The 22,142-nt window shown below is 36.7% G+C and overlaps 1 protein-coding gene across 1 annotated transcript; it reads right to left on the bottom strand.

Moving 5' to 3' along the window:
- Positions 1 to 15,576: 15,576 nt before the first annotated feature.
- Positions 15,577 to 17,577, bottom strand: LOC130970708 (plasmodesmata-located protein 7). The gene is made up of 4 exons (XM_057896873.1): positions 17,412 to 17,577; positions 16,683 to 17,281; positions 15,962 to 16,075; positions 15,577 to 15,851 (listed from the first exon to the last, which is right to left on the bottom strand). The coding sequence occupies exons 1-4, from the start codon at positions 17,531 to 17,533 to the stop codon at positions 15,844 to 15,846; spliced, it is 843 nt and encodes a 280-aa protein (XP_057752856.1). The 5' UTR covers positions 17,534 to 17,577; the 3' UTR covers positions 15,577 to 15,843.
- Positions 17,578 to 22,142: the final 4,565 nt, after the last annotated feature.

Here is a 22,142-nt window from a genome sequence, read left to right on the forward strand (position 1 = left end):
CTTAATCCAATAGACAAAAAATTAATCTATTAAACTGTTATAGATATAATGTGAGATTCGAACATCCCAACACTTATTTAAGGAGAAATTAAGTATCACTTTAATTATGCGTAAATAGGTCATATATATCCAGACAAAGGTTATGGAGTCAGCTGAGCAAATGGTCAAATTTAATTTATAACATGTTAAAATGTAATCAAGTTGCTTTGCGTTTTCCACTTAAACACTATAAATTAAATGTGAGTAATACCATCGTCCAATTTTAAATTATTTATTGACAAGGATATATATTATATTAACTAATTAAAAGAGATTGCTTGAGTTTAGTGGATGGAGTTAGTTCCTTATATATGGCTGGATGTGCAATATTTTTTAATATCCAACGGATTTAAGAGATCAAAATCAGTTTAATGAGTAAGAGATTAAAATACAGTTAATTAGTTGATAATATACTAAATTAAAAGTCAATTTAATTATACTAAATTATATACAAACAAGAGGTACATTTTAAAATTTCCTGTCACTAAGTTCGGTATTGTGCCGTGAAGTTATTTTGAATCCAAATAAACACCTCGATATATTGGTGTATATTATTAAAAAAAAAAAACATTATTCGTCCAAATACTCTTTACATTCGCATAAAAATATAATTATTATTAATTAATTGTAAATTTAAATTTTTTAATTAATAAAACAAAAAAATATATTTAATTATTAAAAATTATTAATATTAAAATAATATTTATTATAAAAAGTGTAAACGTAACCAAATTTGTGATAAAAATATTAAAAACATATAATCCGTTAAGAAACATGTTAAGGCATATCCGGCCCGTTTCTTTTCGTGTTCAAGAAAATGAAACATCAACAACCTCCTACAACCAATAATGCTTATTTTGATTTTGATATATGCAGACTGCAGATATATATTTTTGTCTTTTGTTATTGTTATTTGTGTAATTTGTAGAATTATTTGAGATACACTATACAATAGTGAAATAAATAAACAAGTATAAAGTGGTTGATTTTCTTTTTCCTTTTTTCACCTCAATATATACCTATCATTTTTTATTTTATTTTTAATATCAAGAGTTAATTATATACATTTACTTGTATATATAATGTGTGCAAGACTGGTGGAAGAGAGCATGTTGTTAACACATTATTGATTATTAAATGAAAAATAATCATATGTAAACTCGACTTATAGTAATATCCTTTTATCTAGTAAAAATTAATGAGTTGACGTAGTGTTTTTCATGTGTAGTAAACAAAGTATAATTTTGTTAATGGACGCTCTTAAAAGATCAAATATAATTTTTGTTCGTGCATTCAATATATATGTGTCAGACTATAGTATTAGGGGAAAGAGAGAATTAAATAAAAATCGCAGAAAAAATATAATAGAGATTTTAAAAATTAAAATTAAAAAAATAAAATTTTTAATTATATCATGTATATTTATATTATTATATTATATTTTTATTTATAGTATATATTTTTAATTGAACTATAAATTTAATATTAATCTTAACATTAACTTCTCTTTCAAAACAACTTTATTTTTAAAATTGTAAAAAAATTGTAAATTCTAATTGAAATTATAAAAATTTGTTAAATTAGATGGAATAAAAAAAATAGTTTTACAAGTTACAACAACTTTTCATTCTCTTCCCTTCACTCCACTCTCAAAAGTTACTTTGAATAGAGCTCTAGTACAGAGTAAACAAAAAATTCTTCGTTCTCTTTTTTTTTTGTTTTTGTTAGGGGTGAATGCAAATCCAGGATCAGATATGATCAAAATTTCTATCTGATCTGCACTAAAATCATTAGATCGGATTCAATACCTGCGGTTTTTTAACTTTGATCCGATCCGCACGTCGAATATATCCACAAAACACAAAAATATTTTTAAAAGCTTATTTTTATTAAAAAATCAATAAAATTTATTTTTCTATTTTTTTAAATATGTTTACTCTTAAAATAATATTAAACATTTTTTTAAATAATAAATTAAAATAATACAACATATATGGTAATTATTAGTTGAATAAAATATAAAAAATATTTACTTATTTATTTCTTTATTTGTGTGGATACGCGGATATACAGATCGAATATGCGATACCTACAAAAAATACGCGCAATCTGATCCTATTAGTGTGCGAATCGGATCCATATCCGTCCATTTTCGGATCGATTTCAGATAAACACCGCGGATATGCAGATAGGGTCCAATACATGAACATTCTTAGTATTCGTTAAATAAAGTTATGACCTAAGTATGTATATTCATGGACTAATTTGACTTTAAATAAAATTATGATATATCAAATGACACCTAATATAGCGCGTGTCATTGACATAACATGTTAATTAATTATTTTGTGACACGTAATATTAATCTATCATATCATTATATTATATGATATTTAATGTAATATATTGATATCTAACTGACAGAATAACTGATTTAAATTACGTTCTATTTAGAGATTAATATAATTAATTTAACTTTTTAAAAATTAATTTAAAAAATAAATAATCTTTTAAAAACGAGTTTGGTGTTCACCATGTAAAAATATGAAATGTTCAGTAGTGAAGTGTTAATGATGTTGAGCTTATTTTTATATTTAAAGCAGTTTACATGTTGATATATATGTGCTCACTTAAATTGTGTTTGGGGAAGAGATTAGGACTGAATTTAATATTGTATTATATTTAGTATAAAATATATTGAACTGAATTATATTTTAATATTATATTTAATTTAAAATAAATATAAAAATTAAAAAAAATTAAAAAATTATATAAAAATATTTTTAAAAAATATTATTAAAATTTTAATTTTTATTATTTAAATTTTTAATTTTAATAATCACCCAATACAATATTAAGTCACAGTTATTCCAAGAAACAAACACGCAGCAGCCCTAAAAACGTATACCACTAAAGGACTATTATTTATCGTATTAGTGAGATGGCTAATTTAATTTAGGCATATGATATGATATAGAGAAAGATCTAAGTGTTATTACTCCACCTTCTAAGTGTATATTAATAAAAAATTTAATGTTTCCAAACAAAAGTAACACGTCGTTTTTCTGTTACTGTACTTTCATTTCTGAAATGGACGTGCTTCTTCCGTTTTTATTTTATAATTATTTATTTTTTTGAGGTCATTCTAACGTATGGCTGCTGTATGCAACTAGTACCTTTGTTTTCTTCATAATATTCATCTGAAAATTAAGAGAGCAACTTGGTGAGTGATGTTATCACCTAAAAAGGAATAACGAATCTTAAGTCTTAACTAAATAAAGTTACGGCGATGATGATTTTTCAAAAATTATTCGTATTAAAAATATAATTATTTATATATTTTTATTAGAGCAATGCTAGGAGGCCAGCAATATTTGTGATTGGTAGCTATCAACTAGCCATCAATGATGATTTGATAGTGTGAGATTGGTGTGAGATTTCATCCAATGGCTCACATTTCTCTGCTGGTTACATGCTAACCAAAATGCAATAAAATTACTGGCTCCTAAACTTTTCCTTTTTATTATATTATCAGCTTAAATTTTTAAAATTACTAAAATATTCAAAGATCATCTAACAAGGATCACAAACTAAAACAAATAAGATGGAATTTTAGAATAAATAAAGTGCAAGTGTTATTATACCATTGATGAATTTAGAACCCATACTGTTTGTTCATACCCTGCCCTAATGATAAAGGCTCAGGATCAAACAAAGGACCTAACCCAAAAGATTGGGTCTTACCAGTACTAATCTTCACATATGAAGTCGGTACTCACCACGACATGTTCTAAAGAAGTCGGGCACGAGATTAGTTGGCGGATAAACACTCATTTAAATGAGTAACTACCCCTAGAATCTCTCTAACCACTTCCACGAGCCATATCTTAACCCCCCTAAGATAATGGGACGGTTAACACCCTAAAAATATGGCACTACTCCAACGGTGGTTATTGGTTCACCACTATAAATACACTGACACCCCTCAGGTATCTCTAAGCCCAATATTCTTTAGACCTGCTCACACTCTTGCTGACTTAGGCATCGGAGTGTCTTTGCAGGTACCATCCCCCATCTCCTCGCACAAACAAGTCGGACGGAGCCTCCCGAGTTGCAGATCCATTTGGAATCCTCCTCCTTCACGCATTTGGGCCAACTAACGCCATCCAATCCATTAATCTCCGGTTACCCACCATAACATTGGCGCCGTTGTCGGGGACCCGAGAGATCAACCACTGATGGCGGACAGATCCCACGAAGAAGGTCATGTGGAGACAGATTCTGAGCAAGAGAATCTGGACACAGACAATAACGATGCTGACTTCACCCTCCACCAAGAAATTGATAATCAACACAGGGAAGGTACCTCCGGAGTAAAAAACCCGAAGGTAAACTCTTCAGAAGGACGCGAATCAGAGAAAGAGGGATCATCCCATGTAACTGAACTCATGGGATTAGTCCACAGTCGCCTGGAACAGTTAGAACAAGAACGGGGGCGACAAAAGGAAACTGAAAAGAACCTAAAAGAGGAGATGGAACGACGAAAAGAGTTAGAAAGAAAACTCTTAAAGTTAGAATCCTCCCTCAAAGGTCGCAACTCCCGTGACGAACGAGAAGAGCCGCCCTTAGGAGGGGAGGATCCTTTCAGCGAGGACATAATGAGGGCAAAAGTTCCGAGGAACTTCAAAAGCCCCGATATGGACCTCTATGATGGAACCACGGATCCGAAGCATCACCTGAGCAATTTCAAAAGTCGGATGTACCTAGCTGATGCTTCTGACGCTACGCGATGCAAAGCTTTCCCAACCACTCTATCGAAAGCAGCGATGAAGTGGTTCGATAGCCTCCCCCGAGGTCGGTTACTAGTTTTGAAGACCTCTCAAGGAAGTTTTTGATGAGGTTCTCTATCCAAAAAGTCAAAGTGAAACATGCACCGAGCCTCCTGGGAATAAAACAGGAGGTCGGAGAATCCTTACGAGCCTATATGGAAAGGTTCAATAAAGCATGTTTAGAGATTCAAGACCTGCCCACAGAGGCAGTCATAATGGGGTTAGTCAATGGACTCAGAGAAGGTCCCTTCTCACAATCCATATCTAAAAGACACCCCGTTTCTCTATGGAGAAAAGTACATCAATATGGAGAAAAACGCTAAGTTGAGAGACCTGAGTTGGCGACCTGGGCTCCCTCCCTCAACAAAAGAGAGGGAAAGGGAAACCAAGAAAAAGGAAGAACTCGGTCTCGAAAGACCAAGAAAATATCACTCTTATACTCCCCTGAAAGTTTCTATAGTGGATGTATACAGAGAGATTTGTAACACTGAAAGACTGTCACCCCCCAGACTCATTAAAAATACAAAAGGAGGGAGCCGCAGCGATTACTGTGAGTACCATAAAATATATGGTCACTCCACAAACGACTGTTACGACCTTAAAAATGTGATAGAAAAGCTGGCCAGAGAAGGTCGGCTTGATAGATATCTCATAGAAAGGTCGAACGGTCATGGAAAGAAAAAGCGAGACGATATGGATAGAAGAGATCCACCGCCGCAGACTCCAGAGAGACATATCCATATGATCTCAGGAGGGTTCGCGGGAAGGGGACTCACCAAATTCTTTCGCAAAAGACATCTCAAAAGAGTCTACCAGGTCGGAGAAGAGTCATCCGACCTCCCTACCATTTCATTCACAAAAGAAGATGGGCAAGGAATAATCCTTGGACACGATGATCCAGTAGTAATAACTATGATCCTGGCGAATGCCCATCTCCACAGAACCCTAGTAGACCAAGGAAGCTCGGCGGACATCCTTTTTAAGCCCGCTTTTGACAAGCTAGGGTTGGACGAGAAAGAATTAAGAGCCTACCCCGACACCCTATACGGATTAGGGGACACGCCAATAAAACCACTGGGATTTTTGCCCCTCCACACCACTTTTGGAAAAGGGGAAAAATCAAAGACTCTGAGTATAGACTTCATAGTCATCGATGTGGGGTCAGCATATAATGCTTTAATCGGCAGAGCTACCCTTAATCGACTCGGAGCCGTGGTATCAACTCCCCACCTTTGCATGAAATTCCCGACCTCAGCAGGGATAGTAACGGTAAGAGGGGATCAAAAGTTGGCAAGAAAATGCTACAATGAAAGCCTAAATCTGAGAGGAAAGGGCAGAGAAGTTCACACAATAGAGCTCGGCGGTGCAAGGGCCAGAGAAGAGCTGTGACCACAACCGGGAGGAAAAACCAAGGAGATACAGGTCGGCAAAGAGGAAGGAAAAAATACTCATATAGGAGCTAACCTAGGGGAAACCCTAAAATAAGAATTGACTAAGCTCCTAAGAGATAACTCCGACCTCTTTGCCAGGAAGGCCTCTGACATGCCTGGGATAGACCCCGAGCTCATGTCCCATAAGCTCTCGGTTTATCCAGGATCCCGACCTGTACAACAAAGAAGACGCAAGCTCGGCCCAGAACGAGCCCTAATAGTAGAAGAACAAGTGCAGGCGCTCCTGGAAGCTGGCTTCATCAGAGAAGTCAAGTACCCAACATGGCTAGCCAATGTAGTGCTAGTCAAAAAACAGAATGGCAAATGGAGAATGTGTGTCGACTATACCGACTTAAATAAGGCATGTCCCAAGGACCCTTACCCACTGCCAAGTATTGATACCCTAGTGGACTCCAGCTCGGGGTATCAATACTTATCATTTATGGACGCCTACTCGGGATATAATCAAATCCCAATGCATGAGCCAGACCAGGAGAAAACATCATTCATCACACCCAGAGCTAATTTCTGCTATGTGGTCATGCCATTCGGATTGAAAAATGCAGGAGCCACATATCAAAGGTTGATGAATAAAGTGTTTTCCTCTCACCTGGGGAGTCTAATGGAAGTATACGTCGACGACATGCTGGTAAAGACCAAGAAAGAAGTCGACCTCTTGTCAGACCTCTCACAAGTCTTTGACACCATAAGGCTGCACGGGATGAGACTAAATCCCGCAAAGTGCGCCTTCGCGGTGGAGGCAGGAGAATTTCTAGGATTTATGCTAACACAAAGAGGGATCGAAGCCAATCCCGATAAGTGTAGAGCCATCCTAGAGATGAAAAGCCCGACTTGTTTGAGAGAAGTCCAGCAGCTGAATGGCCGACTTGCAGCCCTTTCCAGATTTTTGGCAGGATCGGCACTAAAATCCCTTCCACTATTCTCCTTATTGAGAAAGGGATGTCAGTTTGAATGGACTCCTGAATGCGAGGAGGCGTTCCAGGAGTTCAAAAAGTTTTTAAGCCAACCTCTTATTCTGACCCGACCAGTATCTGGAAAAGACCTCGTCCTGTACTTATCCGTAGCGGACAAGGCTGTCTTATCAGCCCTGATAAGAGAAGATGAGGGCGGATAACATCCAGTTTATTTCATCAGTAAAGTTCTACAAGGCCCTGAGCTAAGATACCACAAACTAGAGAAGTTTGCCTACTCCTTAGTAATAGCCTCACGAAGGCTACGACCTTACTTTCAGGCTCACACAATAAGAGTCCGTACGAACCAACCCATGAAGCAAATCCTCCAAAAGACGGATGTTGCAGGGAGAATGGTTCAATGGGCAATAGAGCTCTCCGAGTTTGACTTAAGATATGAAACTCGGACGGCGATCAAAGCCCAATGCCTTGCCGACTTCGTTGCAGAATACGCAGGGAATCAGGAGGAAAAACCAACTACATGGGAACTCTATGTAGACGGATCCTCCAACAAAATAGGAAGCGGTGCAGGCATAATATTGGTAGATAAAAGAGGAACCCAGATAGAGGTTTTCCTAAAATTTGAGTTTCCAGCTTCAAATAATCAGGCAGAGTATGAAGCCTTGATTGCTGGATTAAAGCTGGCAGAAGAAGTCGGTGCTACAAAGGTGATGATATACAGCGACTCACAGGTGGTGACCTCCCAGATAAGCGGAGAGTATTAGGCAAAGGACCCAAATATGAAGAGGTACTTGGAGAAAACTCTGGAGCACCTTGGGCGCTTTGCAGAAACCGAGGTTAAACACATAACTCGGGATCTAAACAGCAGAGCGGACGCCCTATCCAAGTTAGCAAGTACCAAACCGGGAGGGAACAACAGAAGCCTGATCCAACAAACCCTCCAGGAACCCTCAGTAGTAAAAATAGAAGATAAACAAGAAGTACTTGAGGTAGTCGGTTTAAACCTCGGATGGATGAACCCCTTGGTCGAATACATGAAATTCGACATCCTCCCTAAAGAGGAGAAAGAGGCTAAAAAGATCAGAAGGGAAGCACAACACTACACCTTGGTGAGAAATATTCTCTACAGAAGGGGGATATCAACACCATTATTAAAGTGTGTACCGACCTCAAGAACTGCCGAGGTATTAGAGGAAGTACATAGTGGGATGTGCGGAAACCATCTCGGAGCAAGGTCACTAGCCAGGAAAGTAATCCGAGCTGGATTCTACTGGCCGACCTTGCAGATAGATGCCACAGAATTTGTGAAAAAGTGTCAACCATGTCAGATGCATGCATATTTCCACGTGGCTCCACCAGAAGAGCTCATCAGTATCACTTCTCCATGGCCCTTTGCAAAATGGGGAATGGATTTGTTAGGTCCTTTTCCCCAAGCGCCAGGACAAGTCAAATACCTGATTGTGGGAATAGATTACTTCACAAAGTGGATAGAAGCAGAACCATTGGCCACCATCACCGCTCAAAGAAGTCGGAAGTTCCTCTACAAAAATATCATCACAAGATATGTGATACCTTATTCCATTACTACAGATAATGGAACCCAATTCACCGATTCCACCTTCAGAAGCTTAGTAGCCAGTATGAAAATCAAACACCAGTTCACCTCGGTGGAGCACCCGCAGGCCAATGGGCAAGCCGAGGCAGCCAACAAAGTCATACTGGCAGGGCTAAAGAAAATATTACAAGAAGCAAAAGGAGCTTGGGTTGAAGAGCTCCCCCAAGTGCTATGGGCTTATAGGACAACGCCCTAATCCGCCACTGGAGAAACGCCCTTCCGACTAGTCTATGGCGTAGAAGCAATGATACCAATAGAAATCAATGAGCAAAGCCCAAGGGTAATTCTCCATGACGAGGTCGGAAACATACAGGGGCACAAAGAGGAGCTCGACTTGCTCCCCGAAGTCCGAGAAGATGCCCAGATAAGAGAAGCAGCATTGAAGCAAAGGATGACTACAAGGTACAACAAAAAAGTCATTCGAAGAACATTTGCCCCGAATGATTTGGTTCTAATCAGAAACGACATTGGAGTCAACAAATCAGGGGAAGGAAAACTTGCTGCTAATTGGAAGGGACCGTACAAAGTCAATGAAGTTTTAGGAAAAGGTTATTATAAAGTAACCGATCTGAACGGCACTGAGTTCCCAAGGTCGTGGCATGCTTGTAATATGAAAATGTACTACAGTTAAAAGCGAACTCTACTCCCTGGTGTACTCTTTTCCCAACTTCATGATTTTTTTCCAAAATAAAAGGGTTTTTTCTGGAGAAGGGTTTTTAACGAGGCATCATAGTAGAGGCTAAGGGAAAAAGGCTATTAAAAACCCTTAGTAGCAAGAAGGTACCTCCCCAATCAATAAAGATCTTTTTTCATATCTCTTATAAACTCCTTTCTATTTTCTAAGTCTTTCTACGAAACGCGCCGACTTAAGCTCGACAAAACGTGAAAATCCCATGAATCGACCTAGATGGTCGTCAGGATAAAACGACGAGGTACAAGTCGGTGTAATGAGGTTATAGAAGTTGATCGTAAAATAAAAACTCGGAAACATCCCGACTCATAAGTCGAAAGGAAAAAACCGAGTATAAAAGAAAACGAATCGCAAAAATAACCTAAGAACTCAATAAAACAAAGTTGAGTATAAGGGATAACAAAAAGAGATTAAAGGCTGTCAAAAAGTCCTTAAACAAAAGGGCTCAGAAAAACAGACAAGCCAAAGAAAAAGGTTTTTAGAAAAAGATCAAGGGGACTTCAAAAAATCAAAATCAAAAAAGCATACACGCATAAAGTAACTTAAACCCTTATCCAAAAAAGGGTATTTATTTTATTAAGTTAAAACCCTTATTAAAAAAGGGTACTTATAAAATATTTTGTTTACAGCCTTAAAAGGCCAAAAGAAATTATTCAACAATCACCAACCGACAAACAACATATGAAGAGTTTAAAAAAGGGGGGACTCACAGGCCGAGCCCCCATATAGCCATAAAAAAGTTATTTTTGCAGAAGAGTAGACGGATCACCACCACCAGAGTCAGGAAGAGCGCCATCAGGATCAGGAAGAGAGGTAACCACGTGAGATAAAGAGGAAGCCGGAGGAACAACAGAAGAACTCGGAGCGTCTTTGGAACGAGGAGGGGACTCCATAATCCTCTGCCCCCGAGTCTTCAATTCTGACTCGGAAACGATTACGGGGGCAGGAGGATCCACAATAGCACCATCAATAACAACTTTGTCCGGATCTAAAGGAGACAGATCCAAGTCAGGAGCAATAACTCCGACCTGCTCCTTGAAGATCCTCCAAGCCTCCTCGGCACCATCAGCGATAGAGTCCTCCAACTCGGCATACGCATTTCGAGAGTTCAGCAAATCCTTCTTCACAGACACAAGATCTTGAAATAAACTCTGATAACTCTCCTGTGCTGTCTTCCTCAAACTCGCCTCCATGTTGCATTGGGCCCGCAACTTACTCTCCTTCTCCCGAAGGCTATCTCTCTCCGCCCTCAGCTTGGCGACCTCCTCCTTCAACTCCCTCTCATGCTCTTGATAAGAAAGAAGCCTCCCCTCTAGCTCCTCAACCTTCGAGGTTAACCCCAAAGAGCTGAGAGGAGTCTTCTCAAAAATATCCAAAAGCTTGCCACAAACACCCGCCACCCTAAAACTCTCCTCAGCCAGAGAAGTGAGGTGGTTTCGAACAGAAATATCATCTATACTTATATGAGGATAGATGTTCTTTCGGACGAATGCAAGAGCATCCGCCTTAACCCCATCATCAAAAGAAGAGCCAGACTCTAAAGTCTTGCGCTTCTTCTTCTCTGGCTCAGAAAGAAGTCGGGCGGAGGGGAGCGGCCGAGATAAGGCTGAAGAAGAAATCACAATGGGTTGAGAGGGAGTCCCCAAATTCTGGGGAGGAGGAGGAGGAGGAGGAGGAGAGATGATTGCCCTGACACCACCAGCCCTGGCCCGGGACTTTGCTTTAGCTTCCTGAACTCTCTGGTAAGACTCCTGAGCATTCTTCTTTGCCATATCTGCAAAAGAAACAATTAGCAAAAATTACAAGTCGGCAAACTTCAAGTCGGCAGATACAAGTTGAAAATAAGAAATATATATACACATATAAAAACTACCTAGTTGCAATCGAACAAAGGTCGGCGATCCCTGGAGGAATTTCCTAGTATCCAAGTATGGGGCCCTCCCCCACACTTCTCGGAAAAACCCCACAACGGCCGCCTCCACCTCATCCAGGTCGTCCAGACCATACTTCTCACAAGGGGAGGCCTCCAACCAATAGAGGGGAAAACGAGGGGAAGAATTCTCATCCAAGAAAAAGGGATGGTGACCCTCTACAGCTTGCACTTTGAAAAAATAATTTTTGAAGTCATGGAAGGATTCGTCAAAAAGGGTGAAAATTCTCCGACCTTGTATGGCTCGGAAAGACACCCATTGCTGCTTGTTATTTAGCCCACTAAAGGGCTTAGTCATGTGGAAAAGATAGAAGAAAATCCTCAAAGAGGTCGGGAAGTCTAAAGCGTGACTAATAAATTGGTAAATTTTCAGAAAACCCCAAGAATTGGGGTGAAGTTGGGTAGGGGCAACTCGACAGTGGTGCAAAACAGATATCTCAAATTGCGAAAAAGGAAGAAAAACACCCAAGCGGGTGATCATACATTCATACATAAAGAAAAAATGAGGGGCCGCCTCATTGGCCCTCCCAAAACAAACCCGGTCTTCTGGACCCGGGACTACTAACTCATACTTTGGCTCGTCCTCCTCAGAAGTACAAATCCTGTGGTGAGTACGAAGATGAGTAATAAACTCAGCATCGACCAAGGGTTCCTCCCCTAGGACCGTGACATCAACCCATTGAAAAAGAACATCTACGGAAGCCATTTCTTTTTCTTATAAAGGGTGACAAAAACCTACAAAGAAAAAGAAAAGGAAAATCAAAAACACGGTCTCTAAAGGGAGGAGATACGGAGCCAAAATCTACAAACCAACCTATCTACCTACAAAATAAAAGCATGCAAACACAAAGCATGTCATGAAAGAAGAAAAGCTAACCTTTATCCAAAAGTGAAGGTTGGAAGAAGCAGAAGTCTCCAAACGCAAGAACGCAGCACGAACGAAGAAAGAAGAAATTTGAAAAATTGCAGAAACGAAAGAAGGAAAGAGAGGGAAAGTATTTATAAACATACTAAGGGGCATAATGGTAAAAACGGGACAGTCATTAATGAGAATGCACCGTTACCAAGACCCACGCACATCCCTAACGGACACGACGCTTGATTAGACGTAACTGTCAGAACCAAAGGGATACGGAAAGTCACGTCGGTTCCAGAAAATCACGTCGGTCCTCCAACAAGTCGGCTACGACCCCGAGCAGAATACTCGAACCTAAATCTTGAAAAAATTGGGCTCGAGTAGGGGCACTGTTCATACCCTGGCCCAATGATAAAGGCCCAGGATCAAGCAAAGGACCTAACCCAAAAGATTGGGTCTTACCAGTACCAATCTTCATATATGAAGTCGGTACTCACCACGACCTGTTCTAAAGAAGTCGGGCACGAGATTAGCTGGCGGATAAACACTCATTTAAATGAGTAACTACCCCTAGAATCTCTCTAACCACTTCCACGAGCCATATCTTAACCTCCCTAAGATAATGGGACGGTTAACACCCTAAAAATATGGCACTACTCCAACGGTGGTTATTGGTTCACCACTATAAATACACTGACACCCCTCAGGTATCTCTAAGCCCAATACTCTCTAGACCTGCTCACACTCTTGCTGACTTAGACATCGGAGTGTCTTTGCAGGTACCACCCCCCATCTCCTCGCACAAACAAGTTGGACGGAGCCTCCCGAGTTGCAGATCCATTCGGAATCCTCCTCCTTCACGCATTTGGGCCAACTAACGCCATCCAATCTATTAATCTCCGGTTACCCACCGTAACACTGTTCAATAACAAAACAATGACACAAGACATAGTTAAATGAAACAGAACACTCATCCAAAATTTAAACGACGATAAATTATTTAATTTATTTATCAACACAATACATTATTTAGTCTTTAAATGACAGTATACATATTTTTCTCGTTATTATTAATTCTTTGTACAGAGACGATGGCTTTATGCATCAGCAATCATGCATATTACATGGACGTTAACTTTTCCAATTGTTCCGTCAAAACATTTCCGAGTCAGATCAATCAAACATTTCATATTTTCATTTGACCTTTTATGTCATAAATTATACAGCTTCTTAGGAAAACAAGAAAAACATTTTTTTGGGTCCATATTTAACACAAGTTTGTAATGAAGAAGTTACTATCATGTTTTAATTGTGTACATTAGCCAATCAAACTTATTTGATTTAAATCAACTTGGATTGGTCGAGTGGTCAGCTCACTCCTCCGCTTAAACAAGTGTTTACATACAACAACTCATTGGCCATCAGCAAACCCTTAAATAGAATTGAGATCCGCAACTAATTAGCCATTGACCTCTTGGGTTGGAAGATACCGTAAAAAAAAAAAAAAACCTATTTGATTAAAATTCCATGGCTATTAGCGTTCTCTTTTGGGGGGGGGGGGGGGTGTTGGTTCATGAATCATGATGACATAATGTGATTATCACTCCGCAATAGAAAGTTTCAGGGATCATCATCTGCCCAATTCATTGGGCCTGTTATAAGTCCACATGAAACATTGCTCACACATTTCCCTGGCCCAAAAGTTATTCAAAGAAATTAAAGATATTATTTTTTTATGTTTTAGTTTTTGGTACTGATTTTTTTTACTTTATTGAAACTGAAAATAAAGTTTTAGAAAGCTATTAGTTTCATGGCCCAACAAAAAAGGGAGAAAAAAACATTAGTTTGTTTTGCTTTTTCTAAAATTTTGAAGCATTTAATTAATTGGATTTCTCAGATTTTTAAAACATTCAATTGATTGGATATTCTAAACCATTGATTGAATTATAAAAAATTCACATTTAATTTATCGTTCAATCGATTGGTTAATATGACCAATCGATTGATTTATGCGAAAATTATGCAGCCTTGTAATTTTCAATCGATTATTTTGTGATAAACTGTAATCCAATCAATTGAGTTATAATTCAATCGATTGGTTTTTAAGGAAACACGATTTTATAGTCCATCACGAACGTCACGTATTAAATATAATATTTTAATCGATTGGAATAGCAAAAAAATTTTAGAATGAATGAAAGATCTAATTCGTTATTGTTTTTGTTCTTAATTATTAATAAACATGATAGATTTATAATAAAATAATCATTTATAAAATTAAAAATAGTTTTTATAATTAAATAAAATATATAGGATTAATTTGTAATTAAAATTAAAAAAAATTATTTAGCAGTTATTATAAAAACTTAAAAAATATGTTTTGTTATGGGATTATTTAATGGTCCAAACGTTTTAACACCATCGAATCCGGTGCCATATAAGTTTTGGATGTTCAATACCGACATGTGATTCATATGATTCAATTGATTTAATGCTTATTGTTATTTCCTTTGTCAATGTTTTGGGAATATCTCAATTAACAGATGGCATTATTCATGCAACGCTGCTGGGTACATAAGATTTAACGTACCCGTTACTGATTTAAAAATCAAAACTACGATAATGAATTTAGGCCATATAAAAACCCATCAAATGAATCTGGCGATGGCAGCTTTCTAATAAACGGTTGCAACAATAATTCATTATTCATATCTTGCAATAATTCAATTTATATATTTGCCTTTTTGGTAATCGTGATAAGAAACAGTGTGCATTGGCGATGCTATATCAACCTTCTTCAATTTTATGGTCATGATTTTGTATTCATCGTCATAACTCCATAAGACAAAGTCCATAACATAAGCGGACTACTTACGGATATTGGTATGAATATAAGGGGCTTGATATTCTCGTGAAATCGAACTCTTGCTTAAATTCTGTAATAAAATCATTTCAAGTGAAGATATCAATCTCAAAACCATGAATTTATCTATGTATTAGTTAAAAATAAAATTAAAAAGAATAATAGAACCCCTCATGTGGTCAACAAGCTAAGCATTGCGATCAAAAAGAAGAATACCACAAAAATTCTATTGTTGATTAGAATTTAGATATTCGTTAAAGTTAAAGGGGCAAATCTCATGCAACTTTTTTTTAGAAAAGAATTATATATATATATATTGAGGATGAGACGGCATAACTTTAAAAAGTGAAAAGGATTGAGCAAACACAGCTCTCTTTTAATTTGTTCCTCTTATAGGCTTTTGTAATCAGATGAGTGTCCCAACGTGCTATACTCTTTTTATATAGGATATCCTCATCAAAGTGTTCTTTCGAATTTAATTTTATATTTAGGGAAATATTAAAGTGCAAGATAAAGAGAGAAGGAAAGAAAAGAATAAGATTGTAAAGAGGGAAAAAGGAAGCAAAAGAGGCTCCAAAGGCAAACCATTGGAGAAGGCTGAGAATAGGATCAGAGCCAATGTGCATGCCACATATAGAGTTTGACGACAAACATAATTTTATTTACCTGCATGAAAAATGAAAAAATAAGTAATCATATTATCAACATATAGAACTCATAATTATTTGAAATCTAGATATAATAAAGAAAAAAAAAAAAGAAGAATTGGAATATACCTTGTCCTTCACAAATTCTCCTCAAGAAAGCAAGGAAAATAATGAGTAAAGCTACACCTGCTAATAATCCAATAATTATTGCAAATGTCTTCTCACCTTCATTGTCCGATCTACCTGCAAAACTCCAGAACAAAGCAAATCAGCTACTATATATATAAAGTTACTAAGGTAATTCTTTCTTTTTACAAATCTTTTTGTAAGTTACTGAAAAATGCAATGCAAATATTCACATGTAGGTCCATAGCCAATACACATCTTTTTCTTTTATTTATTTATTTATTTATTTGGGTCAACATACAGCCACTTGTGAACATTGAAAAGAATTTTAAACCCTATAAAATGACATGATTCGTTAATAAATTATTATGATTTTTCTTTTCTCTGAGAAAAAAAAAGCTCTACTTCTCCCTATTCAATTTTGAAGTTATATGCACTTTGATCTTCACATTTTTAAATTATTCAATGAAAAGAACTCGTAAACTTTTTTAATTAAATTTTTGCCTTTATCTTGTGGGTAAAAAATTTCATAATCAAATCTATGATAAACATAAAAAGAAAATAATTAGAATAAAAGAATAAATCGTAACCGAATTCGTTGAATAAATTATTAACAAAAGGATTAATCTACACACAAGAGTTTAGACTTAAATGTAAAAACCCTCCTCTTATACATTATAAAATTTTTTTTTGTCAGAATCATTTTTCTGCTTTTGGGCCTTACCATGGGCTTTTGAGTTGTAGTACCCTCCATGGGCCCCACCGGTCGAGAACCTGGCGTAGCACTTCCCCAGAAACATGTCCCCGTAATCGGAGGCGGCGCAATCACTCCTCAGCCGCCGCACCGCCTCGCCAACGCAATCCTGGCACTCCGCTGCACTGAGATCCCCCGTGCACTGAGCCACACCCTTCAGCCGACCCGAACCTCCAACCCGAAAGTACCCTCCCGAACCCGCCAACCCAACCAAAACCGCTTCCGGATCGTACCCGGCCGAATGCGAGCCGCACTTCCTCAGTACCACCGACTTGTCCTCCACCCCAACGAACGCGACGTTGTCGTACTTGACGAAGCAGCCGTCGAGCTGGACGGCGCCGCCGCACGCTCCCGGACAGAGCTCGCCAGCTCGTGAGACCGCACGTGCGACGCAGGAGGCGCAGTCTTGCATGGCGAGGTCGCCTCGGCACTGGTATAGACCGTAGGCGACGCCACTTTGCGAAGATGAAAGGACGGTGAGGTTGTTATAGGCGGAGAATGTGGCTGAGTTGATCAGCGAGCCAAGTAGCGAGTTGAGGTTTGACTCGTACGGCGAGGTTGGATTATACCTATTATGTATTAGAGATAGAGATAGTATCATATTAATTAGTTAGAGTATTACACGTAAAACAAATGATTAATTAGATAATTACAAGTTAGTTAACTTTGATACCATATATACATTATGTCATTTGATACCTTTGTTGCGTGCAGCCGCCATAAACGAAGGTGTCCACCGGTACGGAATAAGAAGAGGAAGGGAGTAACTGTAAGGAGAGTGAAAAGACAATGAGGGAGAGGAGCGATAGAGAGAGAGCCATTTTTTAATTTCTCTCTTCTTTGTGTTTGAAGAGGCTGTACTATTATTCTCGCATGTATTTGTTTCTTGGTAAAGAAGGGAATATGGAACACCTCGTATATATATATAAGCAAATCCTCTTCATTGTCTCTGTGGTCAACAAAGTAGAAAAAAAAAGCTCCTCTTCTTAATAATTCATTCTTGTATCTACTAATGTGGGGGATCCATGGATCTCAAACGCTTTTCTTTTCTTTCTTCTTTATTTACCTATTGTTCATTACAGTTAAGTAAAGTGCTTCAATTTAGAATTTTCTTTCTTCAATTTCAAATCTAAAACACTTCATCATACATGTTGCATGATTGAACTACTTATGTCTGCAACAACTAATGGCTTCGTTTATTTAAATAAAGTAGCTTTTTTTTAAATAATTATTAATTATTTTTTTACTTTTTATGGGAAACAAACCCTAATACCTTTCGTGACCTTAATTAATCATTGTAGTTGTTTCAGTAACAATAACTACACATTACCTTTTCCAACTAATAATATTTAAACCCCATAACTACATTAAGTGGAATATGCTATACCATAGGGAAAGAGGAGGAACAACATGGCCCAATGTTGAATATACGCACCCAAATTAAAGCAAAGTGGCGAATATATCGTAGCATGACTTAAAGTTTAACACAATTTTTAGAAAGAAATGTAATTTGATGTGGACATAATTTAGTGCAAGACTACCCCGTTTGACAAGTGAAATCGATTATCCATTCTATATTGCCAATAAAACATACACTCAGTGACACACTAATATTAATTAATTCCTAAAATCTAGTGGTAAATCAAAATTCTAACACAACTATGTATTAATGCAATACATGCAAGTATCAAATTCAGAGGCATTATTACTCACTCATCACCCATTCACCAGCATAAAGTATTAGGTTTAATAAATTGTAAAGTAAAAGTTGGAGACCCAGATAGGAAAGGGCTTTAAGCCTTTAGCACTTCTGCTCCAATTCATAATTACCTTTTCTTAGAGTGAAGACGCAAACGGACAACTGTGTATGTGACTTCGCACTACACACTTTCCAATTATATATTCTCACACTCAAAATTAGGCCACCCTAGATTAATGATGGTTCTTATTCTAGAGTAGTAGTGTAGATCTAATTGAATTGAATATATCTATGGTTACATCAGCTAAATATCCTTATGTATGCATGCATATATGTGTGGTTTAGCTAGCAAAAAGAGGTATGAATATATTATTGCAGCATGGAGGTTACACAAGCTAAGAGTCTTGTCATGTGACCCTCAAAGAGAAACGTATATACCGGAGGATCCTCAAATAATGGCCAAGATAACATTATAGGAAAGTCACGGGAAATGTTTTTACTTGCCATAATTTAATTTCTAAAATGTATATATGCATGTCCATTGGCCATTGCAATTTGTAAATTGTAAATTACATTTTAAAACAAAAATGGTCCCCCCATTGAGATCTCATTCAAACCGTGTCCTAAAATAGAAACATTCGAAAAGATATATATATATATATATATATATATATATATATATATCGGTCCCCTACTATATACTAACACACGTACTGTATGTGTAACATTAAGGACACTGAAAACAATGTTGGATTAAATGAAGATCAAACACTAATCTCGGGTTTTTCCTTCTTCCAGAACAACATATATGAAAACTCAAGTGCATAATATATTTCATCAACGCTTAACTAATAGTGATAGTTGAAAATAAATGATTGAGAATGTCCATATTTGTTGTAGTGATCGATGAAAGTTTTGAATTCCGTCGCTTCAAGATGAAATATTTAATTTGATTTCATGTATGTTTAAAGGGTTTACAGGAGTTTCAAAGCTCAAAAGCTCTAAATAAAGATATCCTGTCTAAACTCTAATCACAAGGAATACCTAAAGTTAATTAAAAATTATGAATTACTTTTTGACTAGTTAATTGCATATGTACTTGCTTTAATTTGATTGAAGCAGTGTCTGCCAGTGTGGGATTTGATCCGATCAGAAACTAGTCCTATCAAACATATCATAGACATGTATATATAAATATATAAAAGATTGGAAGGAAAAGTTTAGTTTCATTCATTTGTAAATACTAATATTCAAAATTTTCATTTCGAATTAGAGATATTTAAACTTCTAACCAGTCAAAAGTGTACGTATTGTTGTTAGTTTATGTATTTAATGAATGAAATATATGAATGCAAAAATCTGAAGTTGTTATAATAATGTTCTTTTGTTGTTAGTTTATGTAATGAATAAAATATATGAATAAAAAAATCTGAAGTTGTTATAATGAAATATATGCAAAGTATTGGTCCTGTAATTGCATCAGATTATGAATGATGCCTACCTGATTCAAGTAATAAGTATAACGAATGGAAATAATAAATCACCATAAGGAGTCATAATATTATAATCATATGTACAAGATACCAAACATAATGCAAAAAAGGTTGTGGTATAATATTTACCCACAGCCATAGTCATAGACCAAAAAATGACACTTAAGACTGCACATCTTTAATCAAACACTGTCGAAGTTTTTTACAAAAAATAAAAGCCTATATCTACATATATATAATGATTTAAAGTTTTCAGCTCTTTTTTGGAGTCTTGAATCTTGGAGTTGGTACAAATTTCGTATAATTTGCCATCTTTGCTGCTATTCCTGAGCTAGCACTTCACATTGGATTGATTGGGATTGATGATGCCGGTGAAGAGGACTTTCGTTTTTGGGTTGACTTCAGATTCAGTTGGCTAAAAGAGCTCAATCTTCACAAGCTAGACATTCACAGGGTTCACAATTAAGGAGCTGTTGGGTGATGGTTCTTTAGCTTTTCTATTAGTCTCCTTCTTATTGGGGCTAGGAATGTATTTAGGAACCAGATGCAACACCTTTTCCATGAGTTTCAATTGCAAGAGATGCAGCACTTTTACCACCATCATCATCATTCAAATACACCACTAACTCCTTGCCTACTAATACCTCTGGAATCAAAATATTATACTCATAGTACACATCAACCACTCCTCCATTCTTCTTATCACAAATGACCATCTCTGTTAGTTCTTTGTCGCTACTCAATTTCCTTAAACCATTCTCCAGGCCTCTAGCAAGAAGGAGCCACCAGCAGTGCTTTATGTCAGTGTATCCAAGTTCTTTATAGTAGTTCCTCACGTAAAACACATCTAAAATGTCTACATCTAAATAACTGTATAATAACATTTCAATCCATGTCAAGCATCTTTTTCAGGTACATTGAATATAGAGCTTATGGAAGGGATGTTATTTCTCGTGCAACACCTTTTATTCTTTTATAGCATCAAATATAAACTTGATTATTACATGTATCTATGGCAATTCTGTTTTCAACTATTAGGATTTTATTTTATGGGCTATGTCATGGGCTAAATTATGGGCTATGTCATGACGAACGAAGTTTGAAGAAACAGAGGGAGGTAAGCCCAATATTAGGACCCCTAAAATCAGGAGATGAGCCCAAATTTAGGCCCATCTTGAAATTCAGCATTGAAAATGAATCACGACAAAAAAAAATGGAATATCGTCCAAGGCTTCCAAACAAACAAAAAAGTTGTTACCCCAGACTAATAAAGATTACAGATATAATTATTATTTATTAATATTACTTCTTTGTATTAATTTAAATTTTTGAAAATGATATTATGATTGAAAGTGATATTATGATATAATATTAAAATTTTGTGTTTGAAAAATCGATTGTTGGTGAATCCAAAAAAAAATCATTCACTCGTACCAGTTTTGAAAAAAGTGGTATCATAATAGTAAAAAAGATGTTAATCTCAACCTTTAGAAAATTATTACCGAAATTATACGTTTAGGGGAAAAAAAAAAACTCTTGTAACATTTATTTGAGAGTTTTAAAAAATTCCGATAACCCCGCCCCCGCCCCTTTTTTTTGTTTCTATCTTGTTCTTTCTCCTTTGAGGTGTCCGATTTTCCTCACTAACTCCCAAAAAGAGGGTAAAAGAAAGGGTATTATTTAGGGGTGGCAAACGGGCCTAAACCCGCCGGGCCGGCCCGCGTAACCCGCCAAAAAAGGCGGGCTGGAAAATCGGGACCGCCAAATAGCAAAAGCCCGCCTAACCCGCACCGCTTAAACCGCGGGTTTTGGCGGGCTTTGGCGGGGCGGGGCGGGCTTCCCCGCCGGGCTAAGGTTTTTATTAGTGAGGGGGTATTTTTGCAATTTTTTTGTCAATACCTAACTTCCCCCAACCTAACTTATAAGAGTATGAAGATAAAAATTGAGTGTTTTGAATTATGTTTATATTATTTTGGAGACAATATTTATAATTATGTTTTGGATTATATTTATTTTGCTTTGGAGAGAATATTTATACTTATATTTTGAATGAAAATTTGGTTTATAATTATATTTATTAGATATTTATAATTACAAAGACTTTAATGTTTGTGAATATAAAAAATATAATTTTTTATGCCATTAGAAATTATAAATTTATTAATATGATTGTGAAATTATATATATTACTTAGTAGTTAATAGTAAAAAAAAAAAAAAGAGGAGCTTTGGCGGGCTT

This window comes from Arachis stenosperma, chromosome 3 (assembly GCF_014773155.1).
Source record: "Arachis stenosperma cultivar V10309 chromosome 3, arast.V10309.gnm1.PFL2, whole genome shotgun sequence".
In the NCBI taxonomy this organism is placed as follows: Eukaryota; Viridiplantae; Streptophyta; class Magnoliopsida; order Fabales; family Fabaceae; genus Arachis; species Arachis stenosperma.

Bases quoted from the DNA above. Each gene is read 5' to 3' on its own strand.
- LOC130970708 (XM_057896873.1), bottom strand. From the start codon at position 17,533: ATGGCTCTCTCTCTATCGCTCCTCTCCCTCATTGTCTTTTCACTCTCC. The intron at 17,282-17,411 runs GTATCAAATGAC...AATACATAATAG, and splicing joins GGCGGCTGCACGCAACAAAG to GTATAATCCAACCTCGCCGT. The intron at 16,076-16,682 runs GTAAGGCCCAAA...GGAGTTTTGCAG, and splicing joins CTACAACTCAAAAGCCCATG to GTAGATCGGACAATGAAGGT.